Source organism: Ambystoma mexicanum, chromosome 6p (genome assembly GCF_040938575.1).
Source record: "Ambystoma mexicanum isolate Mex_15411 chromosome 6p, UKY_AmexF1_1, whole genome shotgun sequence".
Taxonomy (NCBI): domain Eukaryota; kingdom Metazoa; phylum Chordata; class Amphibia; order Caudata; family Ambystomatidae; genus Ambystoma; species Ambystoma mexicanum.
In genome coordinates this window covers 1,000,111,655-1,000,130,209 of record NC_090935.1, presented here as the reverse complement: position 1 = coordinate 1,000,130,209, position 18,555 = coordinate 1,000,111,655, and the positions used below count along the sequence as shown (strand labels likewise).

The window sequence follows — 18,555 nt, the reverse complement described above, 5'->3', positions numbered from 1 at the left end:
AAGAGGATTGCATAATATTTAATTTAAATGAAAATGAAACAGGAAATCAGCCCATTGAAGTGGAAGCTGATATGCCAAAATATTTGAAAGTGGCAGCCCTACAAAAAGACACAGCCACACAGTTAGAGGAAAGCGCTGAGATTCCTTTACCAGAAGAGTTTCCAGAATTTTCCAGAATGGTAGAAGAACAGATCTCCTTAGCGGATGCATGTAACAGCGATGAGGATCGACGCAATCTGAGGGAAATATTTATGGAGTTTAAGGATGTATTTGCAAAAGATGCTTATGATTGTGGTTTAACTGATTTACATGTGGCCACACTACCAGAAGGTTGTAGCAGAAATCCAGTGTTTGTACGCCAGTATAGACTACCGCTGGCATGTTTAGAATCATTGGCAGAGATTATTAAAAATTTGGAATCACGGGGAATAATTAGGCCCATTCATAGCACATCCAATACGCCTATTTTAGGTGTGTTAAAGCCAAATGGTCAATGGCGGCTATGTGCAGACTTAAGAGAGTTAAATAAAAGAGTACCAGTATCTAGATGGCCACTACCATTCATTGATCAGGGCCTAGCTCAGATACATGGTTCAAATGTATTTACCACGTTAGATCTCACATCTGGATATTGGTGTGTGCCATTGGCAGAGGAGATACAACACCTATTTTCCTTTACATTTGACAGGACTCAATATGCCTGGCTTAGAGCTCCGTTCGGGTACATCAATAGTGGGAGTGAATTTGGCATATTTTTGAGAAAGGCCATGCCGGATGCAGCGGAAAGAGGGACAATAGTTTATGTGGATGATGTCTTGATAAAAAATGAAAACCTTAAAAGCCATTTTGATGAAATAAGACATGTGCTTGGCCAATTGCAGAAAGCAGGCGCCAAAGTATCTTTGCAAAAAGCACAATGGTGCAAGAAAAAAGTGAACTTTCTAGGGCATGAAGTGACTGAACATGGGCTAAATCCACAAAGGAAGAAAATAGAGGCCATACAAAGATTAAAAGATCCTAAAAATGTGAAAGGAGTAAAAAGTTTATTAGGGATGACAGGCTATAACAGAAAGTTCATTGAGAATTATGCAGAAATCACTCAACCATTGACTAAACTGCTTAAACTAAATACTCCCTGGAAATGGGAAAGAGAGCAGTCTGATGCAGTGGCTAGATTGAAGGAATGTCTTGTAAAGGCACCATGTTTAGCATACCCCATAAAGGACAGGGATTTCTTTATAGAAATAGGCTTTTCTGAACATTGTATGTCAGCAGTGTTATCACAAAAACACGATTTGAATCACAAAACCATTGCATATGCAAGTAAGGCATTTTCCCAAGTTGAAATGAAATTTAATGAATGCGAAAAGGCCCTATTAACCACTGTGTGGGCGCTACAACATTTCCGCCCCATTGTTCAGGGAGAAAAGGTGATTATTGAAACAAATCATCAACCTTTGCAATTTTTAGAGAGTAAAAGAATTAGATCAGGCAATCTAGCGCAATCCAGAATCACTTCATGGACGCTGGCATTACAAGGTTTTCCCGTAGAAGTAAGATATGGACAAAATAAAAAGAGCCCAATTGCTCAAGGGTTAGCTGACTTACATGACTGTGCAGCTGAACAAATACCAAATGAAATGGAAGTGGAAGCTAGTTTGCAGGAGTTTGAACAATCACCACACAAAGCTTTTGATGAAAAAACATGCAAGGATTTGCCAACTGTATATGTGGATGGTTGTGCTTTTCACATTGAAAATGACAGTAATAAACAATTAGTGGCAGGAATAGGAAATGTCTGGTTGAAATGTGAAGGCGTTCCTAGTATAGGGATGAGGATTGGAGATAGGAGCAGTCAGGTAGCGGAATTGGCAGCCATCTATAAAGCAATTGCTACTGCAGTTGATAAAAAGTTCAGTGAAATTGTCCTGGTGACTGATTCTGACTATGCACGGAATAGCTTTGTGGAGTATTTGCCTGGTTGGAAAGCAAGAGGCATGATTACATACAACAAAAAGCCACTTAAACATGGAAAAATGATACAAGCCATAGACAAATTGGTGTCAGAAAATAATTTAACAATATACTGGAGAAAAATTCGTGGGCATTTAAAAACACCAGGAGAAGATAAGGAGGGAAATGATAAGGCAGACCATCGGGCTAAGATTGGGGCTGTGATGGGAGAATTGCTACCTATTGATTATTTAATGGGTGAAATACAAATTGATGCAGTCACACGTTCTAAAGCACCAAAGGAGGTAGATCAACCGGTGGTGCAGTGGAGTCATGACACGCCAGACCAAGATTTGATTGAGGCACAAAAGAATGATCAAATTTTGGGAATCTATTATAATCATTTGATAGATCCTGAAAAAAATCCTTTAACAGAAAATGATTGCATGGGAAAAGAAGAATTGAGGGTGTTATTAAAGAACAAAACACGAATTAGATTACAGGATGGACTCATGATTAGAGAGTCCATAACAGGGCAAATACAGTGGGTAGTACCCCTTTCATTCAGAGGACTAATGCTACACCATGCACACGATGCCATAACTGCAGGCCATAGAGGTTCACAAAAGACATTAGAAATACTAAAAGATTATGCTTACTGGCCACATATGTCCCAAGATGTGGAATTATATACTAGAGGATGTCTAGTATGCGCCCAATTTAAACCTGCTTCACCAATGCATAGAGCACCATTGATGAAAAGAGGCCTAACTCTCCCATGGTCAGATTTGCAAATAGACTATGTAGGTCCTTTAAAAAGGTCGAGCAGGGGACACCGCTATATTTTGAGTGTGGTATGTTTGATGTCAAAATGGATTGAGTGCATTCCCGCACCAGATTGTAGTGCGCAAACAGCAGCCACATTGCTGGTGAACCATGTGTTCTCAAGGTTTGGGTTGCCACAAAGAATTGAGTCAGACAGAGGAAGTCATTTCACAAGTACTCTAATGAGTAAGGTATGGCAAATACTAGGTGTGAAAAGGAAACTACATATCGCATATCGGGCGGCGTCTTCAGGTACAGTTGAAAGAAGCAATAGGTCTGTTGTGGACATTTTAAAGAAATTTGTGGCAGAAGCAGGTTCCAGCTGGGATTTGCGTTTACCATTGGTTCTGATGGCAATCAGGTCGACTCCTGCCAAAGCAACAGGTGTTAGCCCCATGAGGTATTAACAGGTAGGAAAATGGTGTTACCACAACACCTACTATACAGAACACATGAGCAAACTCTAGTGAGTGCATCCACAGTTCATGAATATATTGATGAACTGAGGAGGCATTTGCAACATGCATTTGCTTTTGTGCAGAGAAATCTGGAAAGAGCTGCTGACAGTGCTAAGTCATATTATGACAAAAAGACATCAGTAAAGGAATACAATGTAGGGGATCAGGTGTACAAGTTTCATTTTGGAAAAAGTAAACAGAAAAATTCTAAATTTCTGGCAGCCTGGCAGGGGCCATTTCGAATTATAGATAAAGTATCTCCTGTAGTGTATAAAATTTTGAAAAATGAAGGTGAAACAGCAATAGAGCAGTTTGTCCATGTAAATCAAATCAAACCATGCCATCCCAGACATGAGATCAGGCAGCTTGAGCATGTGGAAACGGATAGAGTCCCTTGAGAAAATAAATGGGTGTGATCAGGAGGCAGTGACAAAGCAGTAAAAAAAAAAAAAAAAGTTGATTGTTATGATGGCACATAAACACTGTAATATATGTGAAAATATATAATATAAATAAATAAATAAATAAATAAATGCACATATAACGGAAGCTCGTGGTTGGTGTGCAGAGAGAAAGTGTATTAAATATTGAATGCTGTTTTATATGTGTTTGTTTTCTTTTAACTTGTGTTTAATTTCAGAAAAAAGAAAAAAAAAACGAAGTATTTTTACCAAGCATGTTTTATTTTTGGCAAAAGGATGAAGTTAGTATTGTGCTATGTACTTAATCTGTTTATTTTCTATTTTGATTTAGACGATTAACATTATTTGATCGGAGGTTCCGGGATCAGAGGCCACGGGAGACGATGGAGTCCTGGAGTCCCCTGGATGAAGACCAAAAGATGCCTGCCTCCAGGTGGAGGTGAAGACAAAATAACCGGAATGCCAAAAGAGATGACTACTGTGGATTCAAGATTGCCAAGATGAAAGAGTACTCGAATGAACCGAATAACATCGCTGGCCGGGACATACCAAAAGAGACAAAGCAAAAGTTCCGGCATATGAAGTTCCACGTATTTATTATTTTAATTATTTATTTTAACTTGTTATATTACTTATTTGTTTTAGTTAGTTGTTTTATTTCATTGTTTTTAATTGACTTGGAAAATTTAAACTTAAAGTAATGCCACTTCCACTGAGAAGGCAAATGTGGAACATTTTATGAACTGATGGACTCAGATGAAATGTTAATTGCAAATTTTCATTGATGCACATGAATATTCATTTTGTTGGATTGCTATATTGTAAAAAAAAAAATAGAACAAGTTGTTTTTAGGAATTGGCTTGGATTATAGCCAAGTTCTAAAAACAAAAGGAGGGTATATGTAAGGATATTTGGCATGTTACAGCACAGAGTACAGCACTACTGCACAAGTAGCATTACAGCACTACTGCACAAGTAGCATTTTTGCACAGAGTACAGCACTACTGCACAAGTAGCATTACAGCACTACTGCACAAGTAGCATTTTTTTTTTGCAGCACCACCACAAGGGTGCGGTGCATTGCTATATGGGTTAGCAGATTAACAAGGAAAGACAGACTATTCAGTCAAAAAACGATTTTAACATATAAGATGCAAAGCTATTTTTACAGTTAAAAGCACACGTGTTCATTTAAAAATGCACACTATTTTTCACCTGAAATGCCTATATTGCTAGAGACACATTTGAAAATTAACAGCTAACATATTAACCATTAACCTGACTAATAAAACCTTATTTTAATATAACTCACTAATAAAATGTGTTCTTTACTGCAGAATTAGGCATACTTTGAAAACCAGTTAAATGAATGTGCAGATTTTTCCTCTCTTCTCTGCCTGATTATCCGTGTTGTTGTGCACAGTAACTGCAGGAGGAAGGAAGTCAGATTTGCAACAATTGCAAATGTATAAGCGAAGCTATTGTTTAAAAGTAGGAGGATGAGAGATGATGGATTTCATTGGAACACGTCATAAAGAGGGCTGAGAGGAAAGTTTTAGTGGGCAGTAGCAGGGAAAAAGACAGGAGACATCTTTCTGCACTACTGGGGAGAAGACCTGGCTGTGGGGGTGTCCTGCTGCAGTCGAGACTGGGGAAAGCTGAAAGAATTACCTTTCCACTGGCAGAGGCAGTCCTATCTGAAAAAGCTGAGAATTCCAGGCAATGACTCCGGCTTGAGAAGGCAAGCGTTCCTTTTTGTTGGAGTTAAGCCAAGAGAGCCACATTCACAGAGAGAAGACTCTGAACAGATAAGGTAATTACCTAACTGGGGGAGCTGTGTGTGTGCACGAAAGTATGCAGTCAGTGTAGAAAAATGAAAGTCTCGTGCGTGTCTTAATCAAGTGCTAATGTTGCAATTTAAGTTCTGTTCTCCGCCACTATAATTGCAGTGTGTCATTGAAAATGCTTTGATTGTTCCCGTTTATTGCTGTAAAGAATGAGATCATGTCTAAATGCAAATTTTATAATACAGAAAATATTTGAAAACAGACGGGTGGTTTAGTTTCTATTTACCATTACAATGCCAATGATGTGGGGAGATTTTTAAACAGTGCAATGGTCATTTTAAGACAGATGTGTATGTCAGAATCAGTATGAATAATTGTGAGTGACTGTAGTATAACTTGTTGGAGGTACATGAGCCAACGGGAAGAGAGACTCTCTGAACATAGCTCCCTACCGTATATAAGGTAGTGGAAATTACCACAAGACTACCACATATAGCTCTCTGTCGTAAATAAATCAGTGAGTTTGCCCATGGTGGCGCACCAACACTATCACTGGAAATTGTGGTTTCCCTAGAATGCAGGTCTGAGGTCTCTCTAGTGATCACACGAAAAATCTAAGCGAAGATAAGGGATTCTGGACATTGGGGCCACAAATAAAACAAGGGAATTATGCTCACCAAAATACCACCAACCACGTATACCAAATATGCAGGTCTGGGTGCTGAAATAATGCATGTCCATTGTATTATTGTTGCACATGGCCAAATCTGAATACAAAGAGTGATTATTGCTAAGTTATTTCTCGGCGGTAATAAAATACCGTCAGGCCCCAAATCTCCACAAAATACCCTACAGTGCCAAAGCATTACCTGCTCAGGTACCATGCTGTGAGGGCTAGTTTCCCTGTCGCAGGGTGGACGACTGCCCCCCTGCTGTGCCAGAAGATGTGCTTGGCCCATCGGAAGGTGAATCGGGGGCACCTCCAAGAGGCCAAGAAGCTCCGAAAACCATGGTCTGCCCGGCCACCATGGAGCCATCAGAATGAGTCGTCGGCGAGACTCCACCCTGATCAGGGGAATTGGTGGAAAAGCGTAGGCTTTCATGTCGGTCCACTGGAGGTGAAGTACGTCGCCCAGAGAGCAGAGGCCCTAACCTTGCCAAGATGCGCACTGGGGACCCTTGTTGGGCCAGGTGGAAAAGAGATCCACTTGGGGGTGACTGCACCTGTTGAAGATCTCGTGAATAAAGAGGTTGTTTTGCTGCGACTTACAATTTTCTGCTCCCAGCCTGCTAAGCTGGTCTGCTTCCAGATTGGATCGCCCCTCCCTGCCCCCCACCTCCCCTCGTGAGGTAGTCTGCCGTGCGGTAAATGCAGTTTTCTAGGGCCCACTCCCACATGCTGATCGCCTGTCTGCACATAGGAGGGAATCTGGTGCCTCCCTGTTTGTCGATGTAGTACATGCTGGTCGAGTTGTCGGTCTGGATGAAGACAACCTTGAGAAGTGGTAGGAATGCTCTGAGCGCTAGCCAGAGGGCGTTCTGCTCCAACCAATTTATGTGGTATTCCTGCTCCTGTTGAATCCAGGTGCCGTGGACCGAGAGATCGTCCAGGTTGGCTCCCCAGCCCTCGAGCGAGTAGTCTGTGGTAATGGTGGCCTGTGGGGACTTTGTCCTTCCGTAGGTTGCAGTCCCTGGACCACCAGGTTAGGTCCGGGTGGAAAGTGTTAGGGAGAATTCTCATAAATGTGCCAATTCCCTTCACCTTAGAGACCCGCAGCAACTTTGCTGGAATTTGAAGACTGATTTTGGTTTACCTGGAAAGAGCGCAAGCCTTTCTCCCCCCCCCCCCCCTCTCTCATGTGTTTTGATGTGTGTTTTACATTTCTGTTCTTCGAATACAGATTTTTAGCTAACTCCATAGGCATCATCTTTTCATGTGTGTTAAACAGCACCCTCAGTGCAGTGACATAGGGATGTATTAGACTTCCCCCACAGTTTAAATACCTTCTCTGTGATTAACTACTGTTTCCCAGAGAATGTAAAGTGAACCTGACTTTACTAGTCTTTTCCAAATTCCTAGACCCAGCACACACCATCTTACAATGGAGTGCTGGAGGGGTTACAAAGTATGCCCTGTGTCTAAACACTCATGTAGCAGTCAAATGCTACCCTTTCCTATTGAAAAGGCTGGTGGCAGTGGTTTTACAACGAACTACCATGATTTTTCCCGACCGCAAACAGTGGTAGCCAAAAATAATGGGAGCCATGTTTTTCAAGATGGCGCCTTAAGCCCCTTTGTTTAAATGTGTCCCGGTCTTTTTCCACCATTTCTTTTTGGAAAAGTCCTTCTAGTGTGTGCCAAACCAGGTTTGGTCCCTTTGTTCGTGTGCCTTTGGCGGTCTTCAGGACTGAAGTCCGCCCTTGGTGTCCGAGTGTCTGGGGTGGGCAGACGTGAGGGAGGTGCCCGAAACTCTGTGCTTAGTCTCCTAGGAGACCCAAATGCACTCTGGTGTGATTGGCTGGCTGACTGTCTGGCTGGCAAGGACAGCCACCCTGCTGAGAGAGCGACAGCTAGGCTGGAATGATAGGGAGAAAACTGTTCAAAAGGCGAGTCTCTTGGAACGAAAGAACCGAAGACGAGCTGGAAGAGGACAGCTGCTGCAACCACTGGGCAGTTTGTTTGCCCGGTGAAGCCCTGCTGCAGGTCCGAATTGCCAAACTCCATTTGACAGAGAAGCTCCTTCAAGGACAGCTTCTTCCTTTGAGTTGGTTGGACCAGTCAATTCATAAGACACCAGGATACCATTCTTAAGGCTGGTTAGGTTTAACCAGGGAGAGGGACACCAGTTCGTGTTCTTGAATCTACAGCTACTGGAACTGAAGTGACTCCATTTTCTTTGCTTTCTTCAATGAGCCTGTGCAGTGCAGGAGTCCTGACATCCTCCCTCTTGTCCCCACAACGGAGGCTCAGGAACAGCGAGATCTGCAGGAACTGGCAGGAACCATCACTTCAGCAACATTTGTTTTCTTCATACAAAGATACTGTGCCAACCCAATTGAGAGAACGCCACTCTTGCAGTGAAAGTTCGTGAAACTTTCTCAACTCGCAGGCCTATCAGCTTGTGACCTCACAAATTATTCTTTTTTGCCTAAACTACTTCTGAGAACTTTTGCAAAGACTTTACTGTTTGATACCAGAACTGCTCTATCCTATCCAGAACACTAGCCCATTGACTTTGGCCTGGCCTATTGTCTTGAACTATTCTGGTCAACAAACTATTTGCACTGCCTAGAAAGTATATGTAATCTATTCTATTTACTTTGGTCCTTTCTGCTAACTGCCATTTGGCTCTTTTTAGGGCAGTTCAAACCGTCTCCAAAACATATGATATTAAGTTGTCTTCTAATGAAATGTTTTATAAATGATTGTGTAAAAAATTAATAAGCGTTTACCAAGAAACCTCGAGTACAAGAGTCTTCTTGAACCACTGATTGAAAGTCCTCCAATTACTTGTACTGCTCACTCTTGATAGGCCTGGCTGCTCAGCTCGCTACCAACAAACTGTATTACAGACACACCAAAGGCTGGTCTTGCTTACACCTGTAGCCCTAATTGTGTGGTGGTCCCAGAGGGTACTGTATGCAACTGCCTAACAGATATGGGGGAACGTTGATCATCTCGGATTGTGAGCCCCGCTCCCATGAGGCCGCAAATTGTAGCTGAATCCTCCTCAGTTCCATGTGGGGCACGGCCAACAGGAGCGCTGCCAGTAGACCCAGGAGATGTTGGTACCACAATACTGAGGTCACCTCTGTTGATAAGTGGGCAGTGGCCCTCTTGATGGCTGAGATTTTGTCCTCCGATCGGAAGACCTTGTCGGAGCATGTGTCCCAGATGAGGCCCAGCAATGTCAGTCTGCGTAGGCTGCAGCTGTGACTTCTTGAGATTGAGCGAGAAGCCCAGATCATGCAGTGCGTTCATAAGGGCATAGTAAGCGTGGTGAACCACTTCTGGAGATGTAGCCCTGTCGAGGTATGGGTAGATGAAGACCCTGTGCTCTAAGGGTGGCATTCATGAGTCTGGTAAAGAGCCTGGGGGCCGAGTTGAGGCCAAAAGGAAGGACCTTGTATTGAAAATGGTAGCCCATGATCCCGAACCGTAGGAAAGAACGATGAGGCTGACAAATCAGGACATGTAGGTATGAGTCCTTCAGGTCCAGTGAGCACATCCAGTCTCCCTTGTCCAATGTCCCCGCAATAAAAGCTGGCGTAACCAGCTTTAATTTTTGCAGGGGTAGGGAGAGGTTGAGGGTGGTAAGGTCAGCGCAACTCAGGCCCACCAGGTTCTTCTATATGGATAAAAACCTGGAGTAAAAGCCAAAGCCTCGCTGGGAGGCTGGGACTTCCTCCACTGCCTGGCTCCCTACGAGCGACCCGATCTCCGCCAAGAGTTCTGTCCCAACCTGTGAGAGGAAGAGGGAGGAGAGGCTGGTATAGGAAGGTGGCACCCCATAGGCACTACAGATAGGATCCAGGGGTCCTTGAAAATCTGGTGGCAGAAATGTGCACGGAGAGCAAGCCTGCCTCCCACCGGAGACCCGAAGGGGCGTGTCATGCTTTCTTTAGCTCTGAGGCCGTCACTGGGGGGGACTGGAAAAAGCCCTTACTCCCCGCCCTTTGTGTTTGGGCTGGCTCTGAGACGGCGAGTGGTCCGGCTGCCTGGATCTGTGTTCCTGGGAGCCGTGGAACCCTCCATATGTAGGACCCCTTTCCAAGCAGTGCTGAGATTGAGTGTACAATTTGGACGTGGTCTTTGTAAGAATGGATAAAGACTTTGCCGTTTGTGAGCCATTCGTTGTCCAGCTCCTCGTCCGTAGAGTGGAAGAGGCCCCCACCCCCCTCAAACGGTAGATCTAGAATGTGCTCCTGGACATCCAGGTTGAACTTTGTTGCCCGGAGCCAAGCTGTCCTGCTCATGTCCGTGGCAATACAGATGTCACGGCCAGCGGTATCGATATGAGCCACTGGATTCGATGAGGTCATGTGCCACCAGCTTGGCTTCAGCTAGCCCCCACCCTAAAGTGCAATTGGCTCTGGGTGGGAGTTCCATGAGGAAGTCTGCAATTTCCCTCCATAATCTGGTTGGCGGCAGCCAGCATGGCATCGGCGTTGGCTTGACAGATATAAAAAGGCGTTGGAATAGAGTTTGCCATATGCCTCCAAGATCTTCTCCTTGCCTAGCAGCACTGCAGAGGAAGAGGTTGAGGCCGACTGGGACTGGAGTATAGTGATGCTGCAGTGGTCACTGAAGAGTGTGGCTGAGGATGGGCCGACAGCAAGAGTGTATCCCCTTCCACTTGCCTGTACTTGGCTTCCAGTTGTCGATTGACCGGTTGGGCTGAGTGGAGTTTGAGCCAACCTTTCTTGGCCAGGGAGACTAAAATCAGTCTGCATTGGAATTCCCGATCGGGCAGAGGTGCGTCGTTTGAGGACTTCAGCCAGAACCCCCTCTGCCAGCTACTCGATCTCGGGTTGGGGGGTAGGCCCAGAAACTCCGCCAGACCAGCAAGATGTTTGTGGAAGGCCCTGGCTGAGCATGGCGTGTCCGGATCCTCCTCCTCAACTGTACCCTGCAGAGCTGGAGAATCCTGAGAAGGAGTAGTAGTTTGTGCCGGAGGCTGGGGTACAGGGAACGCAGCCGTAGGCTGAGGAAGTTGCAGAGTCGGCAGTGGAGCCGATGGTGGCGGCTGCACTGAGCCCAGGGGGCCTGATGGAGTCTGGCGCTACTCGCATTGCGGGAATGACTTCCCCGATGACATTCTTGACGATAACTCCCATCCGAGGGGACTTCATGAGGCAGAGTAACCTCTCTAAGAAAACCTAATCACTGACTGAAGCGGTGGCAGGGGGTGTTGAGGTAGCGTGAAGCTGTTGCAGCCGCTGCATACCCTGTCCATATGGACGCAAAGGAATGCTGCCCTGCGCTTAAATTTAAATGGGAAGAGGATTTTTCAGGAGAAAAAGGTTCCGTCTCCGGTCCCTTGGAAGGGATGCCCATACAGTATGGAGGAAAGGGGACGTGACGTAAGAGTAAGAGGTAGGTTCTAATCCTTCAGTGTGGATATGTTGAAATCACGCAAATATGCAATTCATACAGTTGTTTTTTTTTTAATATCATGCCTGCATACCTTTCCTCTTCACCTTCCAGAAGCTTTCTGTAAGCATTGATTTCCATGTCCAGGGCCAGCTTCACATCCAGAAGTTGCTCATAGTCATTCAGCTGCTGCTGCATCTGACCTCTTATTTCAGCCATTTCCCTTTCTCGTTCTGCCAGCATCCTGCGACAGTTATCTCGTTCCTTAGCTAAAGTCTCCTCCAAATCTTGCATTCGATCATGCCATGCTCTGGACTGTAAAAGTTAAAACCAGAAAAGTTAGGAAAGCAGCAAAAAGGTAGTCTACTTACAATTTACAAAAAGGAAAGATTACATAGAAAGTGGGCCAAGGACAGCAATGTACCGTACTGCATACCCATTCCACTTGAGAAGGAAATCCATTCCAAAATGTGAATATGCTTGATAAGTATATTCACTAGGAATACAAAGCCATGATTCACATCTCACCACTCCTTTTGGTATAGGTCTGTACCACACACGTTGGTAGTGTGACCTAGCAGCCATGCCCATCTCAAGAGGGGTAAATGTGAGCTGTGGCAATGAAATTCACAAATACAGGTAACCAGGTAACACTTCAGTTCTAAATAAGCGTTCTTTAAATATAACAAATATACTTTAAAATACAGAATCAGCACAAGTTAGTGGATACTCTTTGGATATGCTTTTGACACATTTCCTATCCCCAGAGGTAACTTCATTCAGAAGGACAGTAATGGCATTTATACATCACTAGTTATACTGCAGATTCTGAGTTTGCAGAAAGGAAAGGTTAGAGGAAGGAACAGGTTAAACAAGTTCTCAGGGCATGGAAGTATACTTAAATGTTTCAATGAAGTATAGACAAGCCGTGTTAGGCACAATTGTATGCAGTACCCTTTGGTTTTCCCCATTACCTGTAGTCAGGGTTGTTGTAGTGTTCCCAACCTTTGGTATAAGCTTGTACTACAAAGTTTTGGGAGCGTGTTGAGCAGCCAGGCTCATCTCAAGAGGGATCAATGGGAGCTGTAGGGGAGTTCGAGATTCACAGTGACAAGTATTCAATTAAACAGTCACAAGGTTTCTTGAATAAACAATTATAAATGTATTCATCAGTCAGGTAAGCCTTCTTCAGAAGGTAGCAATATGACTAACACTCAAATCTACTTCACAAAACATACTTTTAATATCTCTAAATCAGGGAGTACCTTTTTGGTATGGCCCACAGACGCAACCTACACCCTCAAGTGACTTCAATAGCTAGAATGCTGGGGACATTAATATATCACTGTGCATTTAGAGTCATTTAGGAATTAGTCAAAGGAAAAGGTTATTAGAACATACAAGGGACCATAAATATTCTTATGCAGGCAAATACTTTCAGATCCCCCAATAAGAGTTATTCAGTGGAAGAGGCTAAGCCAAAGGCAATGGGCAAAAGTCTATATGAGCTGAAGCACTTCTTTGCAGGCAAGAAAGAAAAGTCTTTGCACAATGTTTTAGAAATCGCTGAAAAAAAAAAAAAAAAAAAAAAAAAATGAATCAATGTAGGGCCACAAGCCGTTATACTTGTGAGTAGTAGAAGATGCAAACAACTACAGTAAGAGGGGAGTTCAGACTTTTACAGTACCTTTGTATTGAAGAAAAAGTGCAACAGATGACTTCTGAGCAGCTCTGCTGATCTTGCTGTTCTTTGGCCTCAATCGTGGGGACAAGAGGGAGGACTTGTGGGGACTCCTGCACTGCAATGGGACGGTCACCGCTCGCAAACGGCAATCTTCAAACCAATGGCTGTTCAGTGTTTCAGCTCCTAGAGTCTACCCCAAATAGCAACACAGCGGTTCCTGGCTGTCGAGATGGGCTTTCCTTGCTTTTGGGGTCCCGCACTCAGGCTCGGTCAGTCCCGCTTCCAGGAGCTCTTGGATAGCTTAAAAGCAACGCACACAATCTGGTGTTCCTCTCCCTTGCGTTTCAGTTTCCAGCAGCAACTCTGGAAAGTCAGCCAGCACCGATAGAATGTTCAGGTTGCTTACTTTGGAGTTGGTCCCACCAACTCAAGGGGAGACGTCATCCTTGCAGGGGGTCGCTTGGCATTATGGCACTGAAGCAGGGCTTCACCAGGCAAACCAACAGTCCAGGAGTTGCAGCAGGCGTCCTCTACAAGTTCTTTGGTTCCTTCGTCCAGTGGTCGACTACCTTCCAAGCCAAATGACTCCTTTTATTCAGTTCTCTCCCATTAATTCCAGCCTAGTTGTCCGTCACCCAGCAGGGTGGCGGTGCTTGCCGCACAGTCAGCCGGCCAATCACGGAGTGCATTTTGGTCTCCTAGGAGTAAGCACGGAGTTTCGGGCACCTCCCTCACTTCCTGCCCACCCCAGACACCCTGGAGCCAGAGGCAGGCTTCAATTGTGATCCCGCTAAAGGCAAAGCGAACAATGGGACCAAATCTGGTTTAGCGCATGGAGTAAATAGAAATGGCAAAGACGCAACTAGGGCCATTTTGACAAAAATGTCACCCTTGGGTGCTTTACTGCAGCTGCGAATGCAGACTGCAGTAAAGGCATACCATGGTAGTTAAAACAAAACCACTGCCACCATTCAGTGAGAACAAGTTACTTACCAACTGGTAGCGTTCTTTCGATTGGATGTTCCTCCAACGTATTCCTCATCTTTGATGTATTCCATCCAGCTTCAGCTGCTTTGGAAAAGAATTCCAGCAGAGGGCACAATGCGTCGAGTCGATGGTCCCTTGAAGGCCTCAGTCGAGGGTGACATCTGGTGTATAAGTAGCACGCGTGGCGCCCTTTGGCCTCAGTTCTGTTTTTCCCACTTCATTATTGATTTTTCACTGTGTAGACTGTGCCGGTAGACAGATATTTGCCTTGATAGAGTTCGAGTGGCAACAGCCTGGGAAAAATCTAGAGGGGTAGGTTGGGAGGGCAATGAGGAATACGTTGGAGGAACACGGAGGAACATCCAATCGAAGGAAAGTTATCAGTTGGTAAGTAACTTGTTCGAGTGGATTGTGTCCTCCAACGTATTCCTTATTTTTGATAGACACCCAAAGCAGTAAGGATAATTTTTATGGAGGAGGGATTAGATTTTTTCAATTTGTTTAGATGGCCGAGTACAGGACTGCTCTACCAAAATTCAGCTCCTTAGATTGGGAAGCATCTAGGCTGTAGAACTTTGAAAAAGTATGCAGCGATGACCAAGTCGCTGCTTCACAAATGGACCTTATAGGATCACCTCTTTGTAGGGCTGTAGACGAAGCGATGCTCCTGGTGGAATGAGCCCTTAGACCTTCTGGTGGGTCTTTTCCCGCCAGTCTGTAGCAATCCGAAATGCAAAGCACAATCCAACGTTATATTGTTTGACTCAATCTTTTTCCTGTGTAGCCAATAAACAGTTGGCTGTCCACCCTAAGCCTAGAGATATAAAAGCTTAAGCACTTTTTGGATCCCATCTGTGTAATCTTTCCTCCTCCTCCTTACTAGGATGAAGTGGAGGATAGAATGCGTGTAACAATTTTTTGATTTAAATGAAACTCAAATACCACTTTAGGTGAAAATGAGGGTTTAACCCTCAACACAACTGTCCTTCTGGAACGCAGTATAGGGTGGCCCAGAAGACAGTGCCTGCAATTTGCCTCTTCATGCAGATGTTAGCACAACTAGGAAAGCAGTTTTCCATGTCAGTAATCTTAAATGGACAAGTGTGCAAAGGCTCAAAAGGAGCACATATTAAGAATTTTAGGACCAAGTGGAGATCCCAAATTGGCACTTGAAATGGGTGAGGAGTAAACACATAAGTGAGTCCTTTTAAGAACTGTACTATCAAATGAATTTTGAAGTAGGAGTATTCTTCCGACGAGCGCTTGAAGATGGAAGGCGCTGCAAGATAACCTTTAATGGTTCCAACATTCAGACCTCTATGTGCTAGGGTCAGAAGGAAGGACAGTACTTCCGTAATAGTACATAGAAAAGGATCGACATTCTTTTCTCTGCACCAGTTGCAAAAAACTTTTTCCAACAGCAACGGTAAAGACTTTGTTGCCGGCCTTCTTGCCGAAAGCAACACCTCCATGACGTCATCTGGAAGGTTCCAATCCTTGTACCTCAGCCTTTCAGATACCAAACGCGAAGGTTGAGCGTTTTGATCTCTGAATGGAGAACCTGACCCTCCATTTGAGAGAGAAGGTTCTCGGAGGAAGACGTACTAGGGGACAGAAGAACATATCTAGAAGGTCTGGGTACCACGTACTCCTGGCCCAATCCGGGGCAATTAGGATCATGTGGCTCCCGAAGCGTCTGTCTCCTGATGACCTGAGGAATGACGGGAATCAGAACGCATACAATAGTGGGAAATTCCACTCCACCCCGAACGCGTCCCCCAGGGCACTTCTCGGGGGAAATTACCTTGAGCAATACCTTTCGCACTTGATTCCGGTTGCAAATAGGTCCACTTGAGGGGTTCCCCAAAGGGGGAAGATCTCTTGAATGACTTCCTGAGCCAGTTCCCATTCGTGGGACACCATGCTCTGCCTGCTCAGAGCATCTGCCGTCATTCTCTTCCCCGGCTAGGTGAACTGACGTTAAAGAGATTCCTTCTTGAATTGCCCAATACCAGAGTTGCATTGCCTCTCTGCACAGAGGTAGTGACCCTACACCACCTCTTGTTTAGATAAAGCATGGCCACTGTGTTGTCCGTCATTATCAGGACATTCTTCCCTCTGACAGATGGCAGGAAAGCCTTCAGCTCTAGTCCGATTGCTCTCAGCACCAGAAGGTTGATGTGTAGTTTGGACTCCGATGGAGACCGACTGCTGATTGTCAGATCGTTGGCATGAGCTTCCCACCCCTTGAGTGAGGCGTCCATCACTACTGTGATATCCGGCCATGGTTACCAAAAAAAGGTTCTCCTTTCAGGATATTCTCTGAACAAGTACACCATAGAAGATCTTGACGAACCTTGTTCGGAATCTGGAGAAGATCGATCATTCGACCTGAGAACTGGGACCATTGAGTATTTATGGCCCATTGAAAGGATCTCATTCTCAGACGTGCCTCTGGCACCAGAAAGATGCAGGATGACATGAGGCTGAGTAACCTTAAGTCGTAGGCCTGAAGATTTTGGGCATTTTGAAATTTGGAAACCATCTGAAGAATGTCTTGAGCCCTCGACCTGGGAGGCGAGCTCTTTACCCAGGGATGTGTCTAATACAACTCCTATATATTGGAGCCATTGAGAAGCTGTCATTTGTGACCTCTTGAAATTGAGGGAGAAGCCCAGACTGGAGGAAGTGGCAGGTGACTTTCAGGTGATCCAGTGCCTGCTCGGCAGAGCGTGCTCTGATCAGCCAATCATCCAGATAGGCGTAGACATGAATCCCCTCTCCTGAGGTGCGCTGCCACTACTACCATCAATTTGGTAAAGACCCTAGGGGCGGAGGTCAATCCGAATGGTAGGACTCGAAACTGATGTGAGTCGCCAACCACGAACCTCAAGTTTTTTCTGTGCTCGAGATGAATCAGCAGATGAAAATAAGCATCCTGGAGGTCCAATGACACCAACCTATCCTGAAGTTGAAGGGCCTGAAGGATCTGAGAAAGGGTAACCATTTTGAATTTGTCCTTCCTGAGGAACTTGTTCAAGTTTCTCAAGTCCAGGGTGGGTCTCAGTCCTCCGTCCTTTTTGGGGCTCAACAAAATATGGGTAGTACCATCCCATGTTCCTCTCCGCTGTAGGTACCAGCTCTATAGCACCTTTCTCCGGCAGGGTTAGAACTTCCTGCTGTAGGAGCTGGTCCGAAAACTTCAAAGGGTGTCTCCCTGGTGGATTGCTTTGAGTTTGCGTTAGAAAAGGAAGGCAGTAACCATGGGCTATTATTTCTAGAGCCCAAACATCTGAAGTAATGGCTTACCCTTCATAGATGCTGTAACAGCCTGCCTCCTACAGGTGTCTTGTGATGCAAGTCCTCAAAGTGGTTTTGTGGCGGTTGCTGCAGCTGCTGATGGCAAAGAGGCTGTAGCTGGCTTTGCACGTTTTGCTCGTCCACCGCGAGTGGCCTTTCTTTGGCCCCTTTGACTGGCCATTCCTCTTGTTCTTCCATACAAATAGTAACGATAGGATCGTCCCCTCCAAGATTGACTTGTCGCACGAAAAGGCTGAGGTTGCCCGATAGCAGCTCCCAACGACTTGGCAGCTGCCTTTGAGGTCTGCAACCTCTCAAGGCTCTCGTTAACCTTGCTGCCAAAAAGGTGAGACCCGTCAAAGAACATATTCAGAAGACGATTCTGTATGTCTGGTGTAAAACCAGACTTCCGTAACCTTGCAAATCTACGCATTACTATGCTAGTGAACATGGACCTGCTCACACTATCAACAGTGTCCAAACCAGATTCAAGGGATTCCTGCATATCTTCCTTTCCATCTCCAAGAATGGCTAGGAATCCTTCCCTTTCTTCCCCTTCTGGTATGTGCTCCGCCGCCATTGCAATGCACTCCCAGAGTGTACGAAAACTTTGCCAAGGCACACGTAGAGTTGGCTGATGCCATGTTCCCAGCTGAAAATACCTTCCGTGCCCAGCCATCCACACGCTCATCATCCCTGTCTGGAGGGATAGACGGGTACGCAAGTTTGTTAGAAGCTGTGGCTGCCTGTATGACCAAACATCCGGGCGTGGGATGTTTAGACAGATAGTCGGGGTCGCTACTGGCAGGGCGGTACTTTGAAGCAAGGGATTTATTCACTGGAGGAATAGAATCCAGAGACTCCCAATTTTTGGCCACTCTATTTCGTAAGGCCACATGGAGGTAGCATTGGGTCTTCAGTAGGACCATGGTCCAGTTATGTCTAAGATCTTGGACAAATTGTGCTGTAGGTCTGGCCCAACCCAAATCTACCTTAGTCATTAACTGAAGGTATGATGGATTGGCATGTTCACCTGGCTCTGGT

The 18,555-nt window shown here is 45.1% G+C and overlaps 1 protein-coding gene across 1 annotated transcript in view; it reads right to left on the bottom strand.

Moving 5' to 3' along the window:
- LMNB1 (lamin B1) overlaps positions 1–18,555 on the bottom strand; it is a 505,711-nt gene that overhangs the window by 236,218 nt on the left and 250,938 nt on the right. Inside the window, exon 6 of the mRNA XM_069625602.1 lies at positions 11,635–11,855. Within this exon, the coding sequence (XP_069481703.1) occupies positions 11,635–11,855 (221 nt within the window). The remainder of the gene's footprint in view (positions 1–11,634; positions 11,856–18,555) is intronic.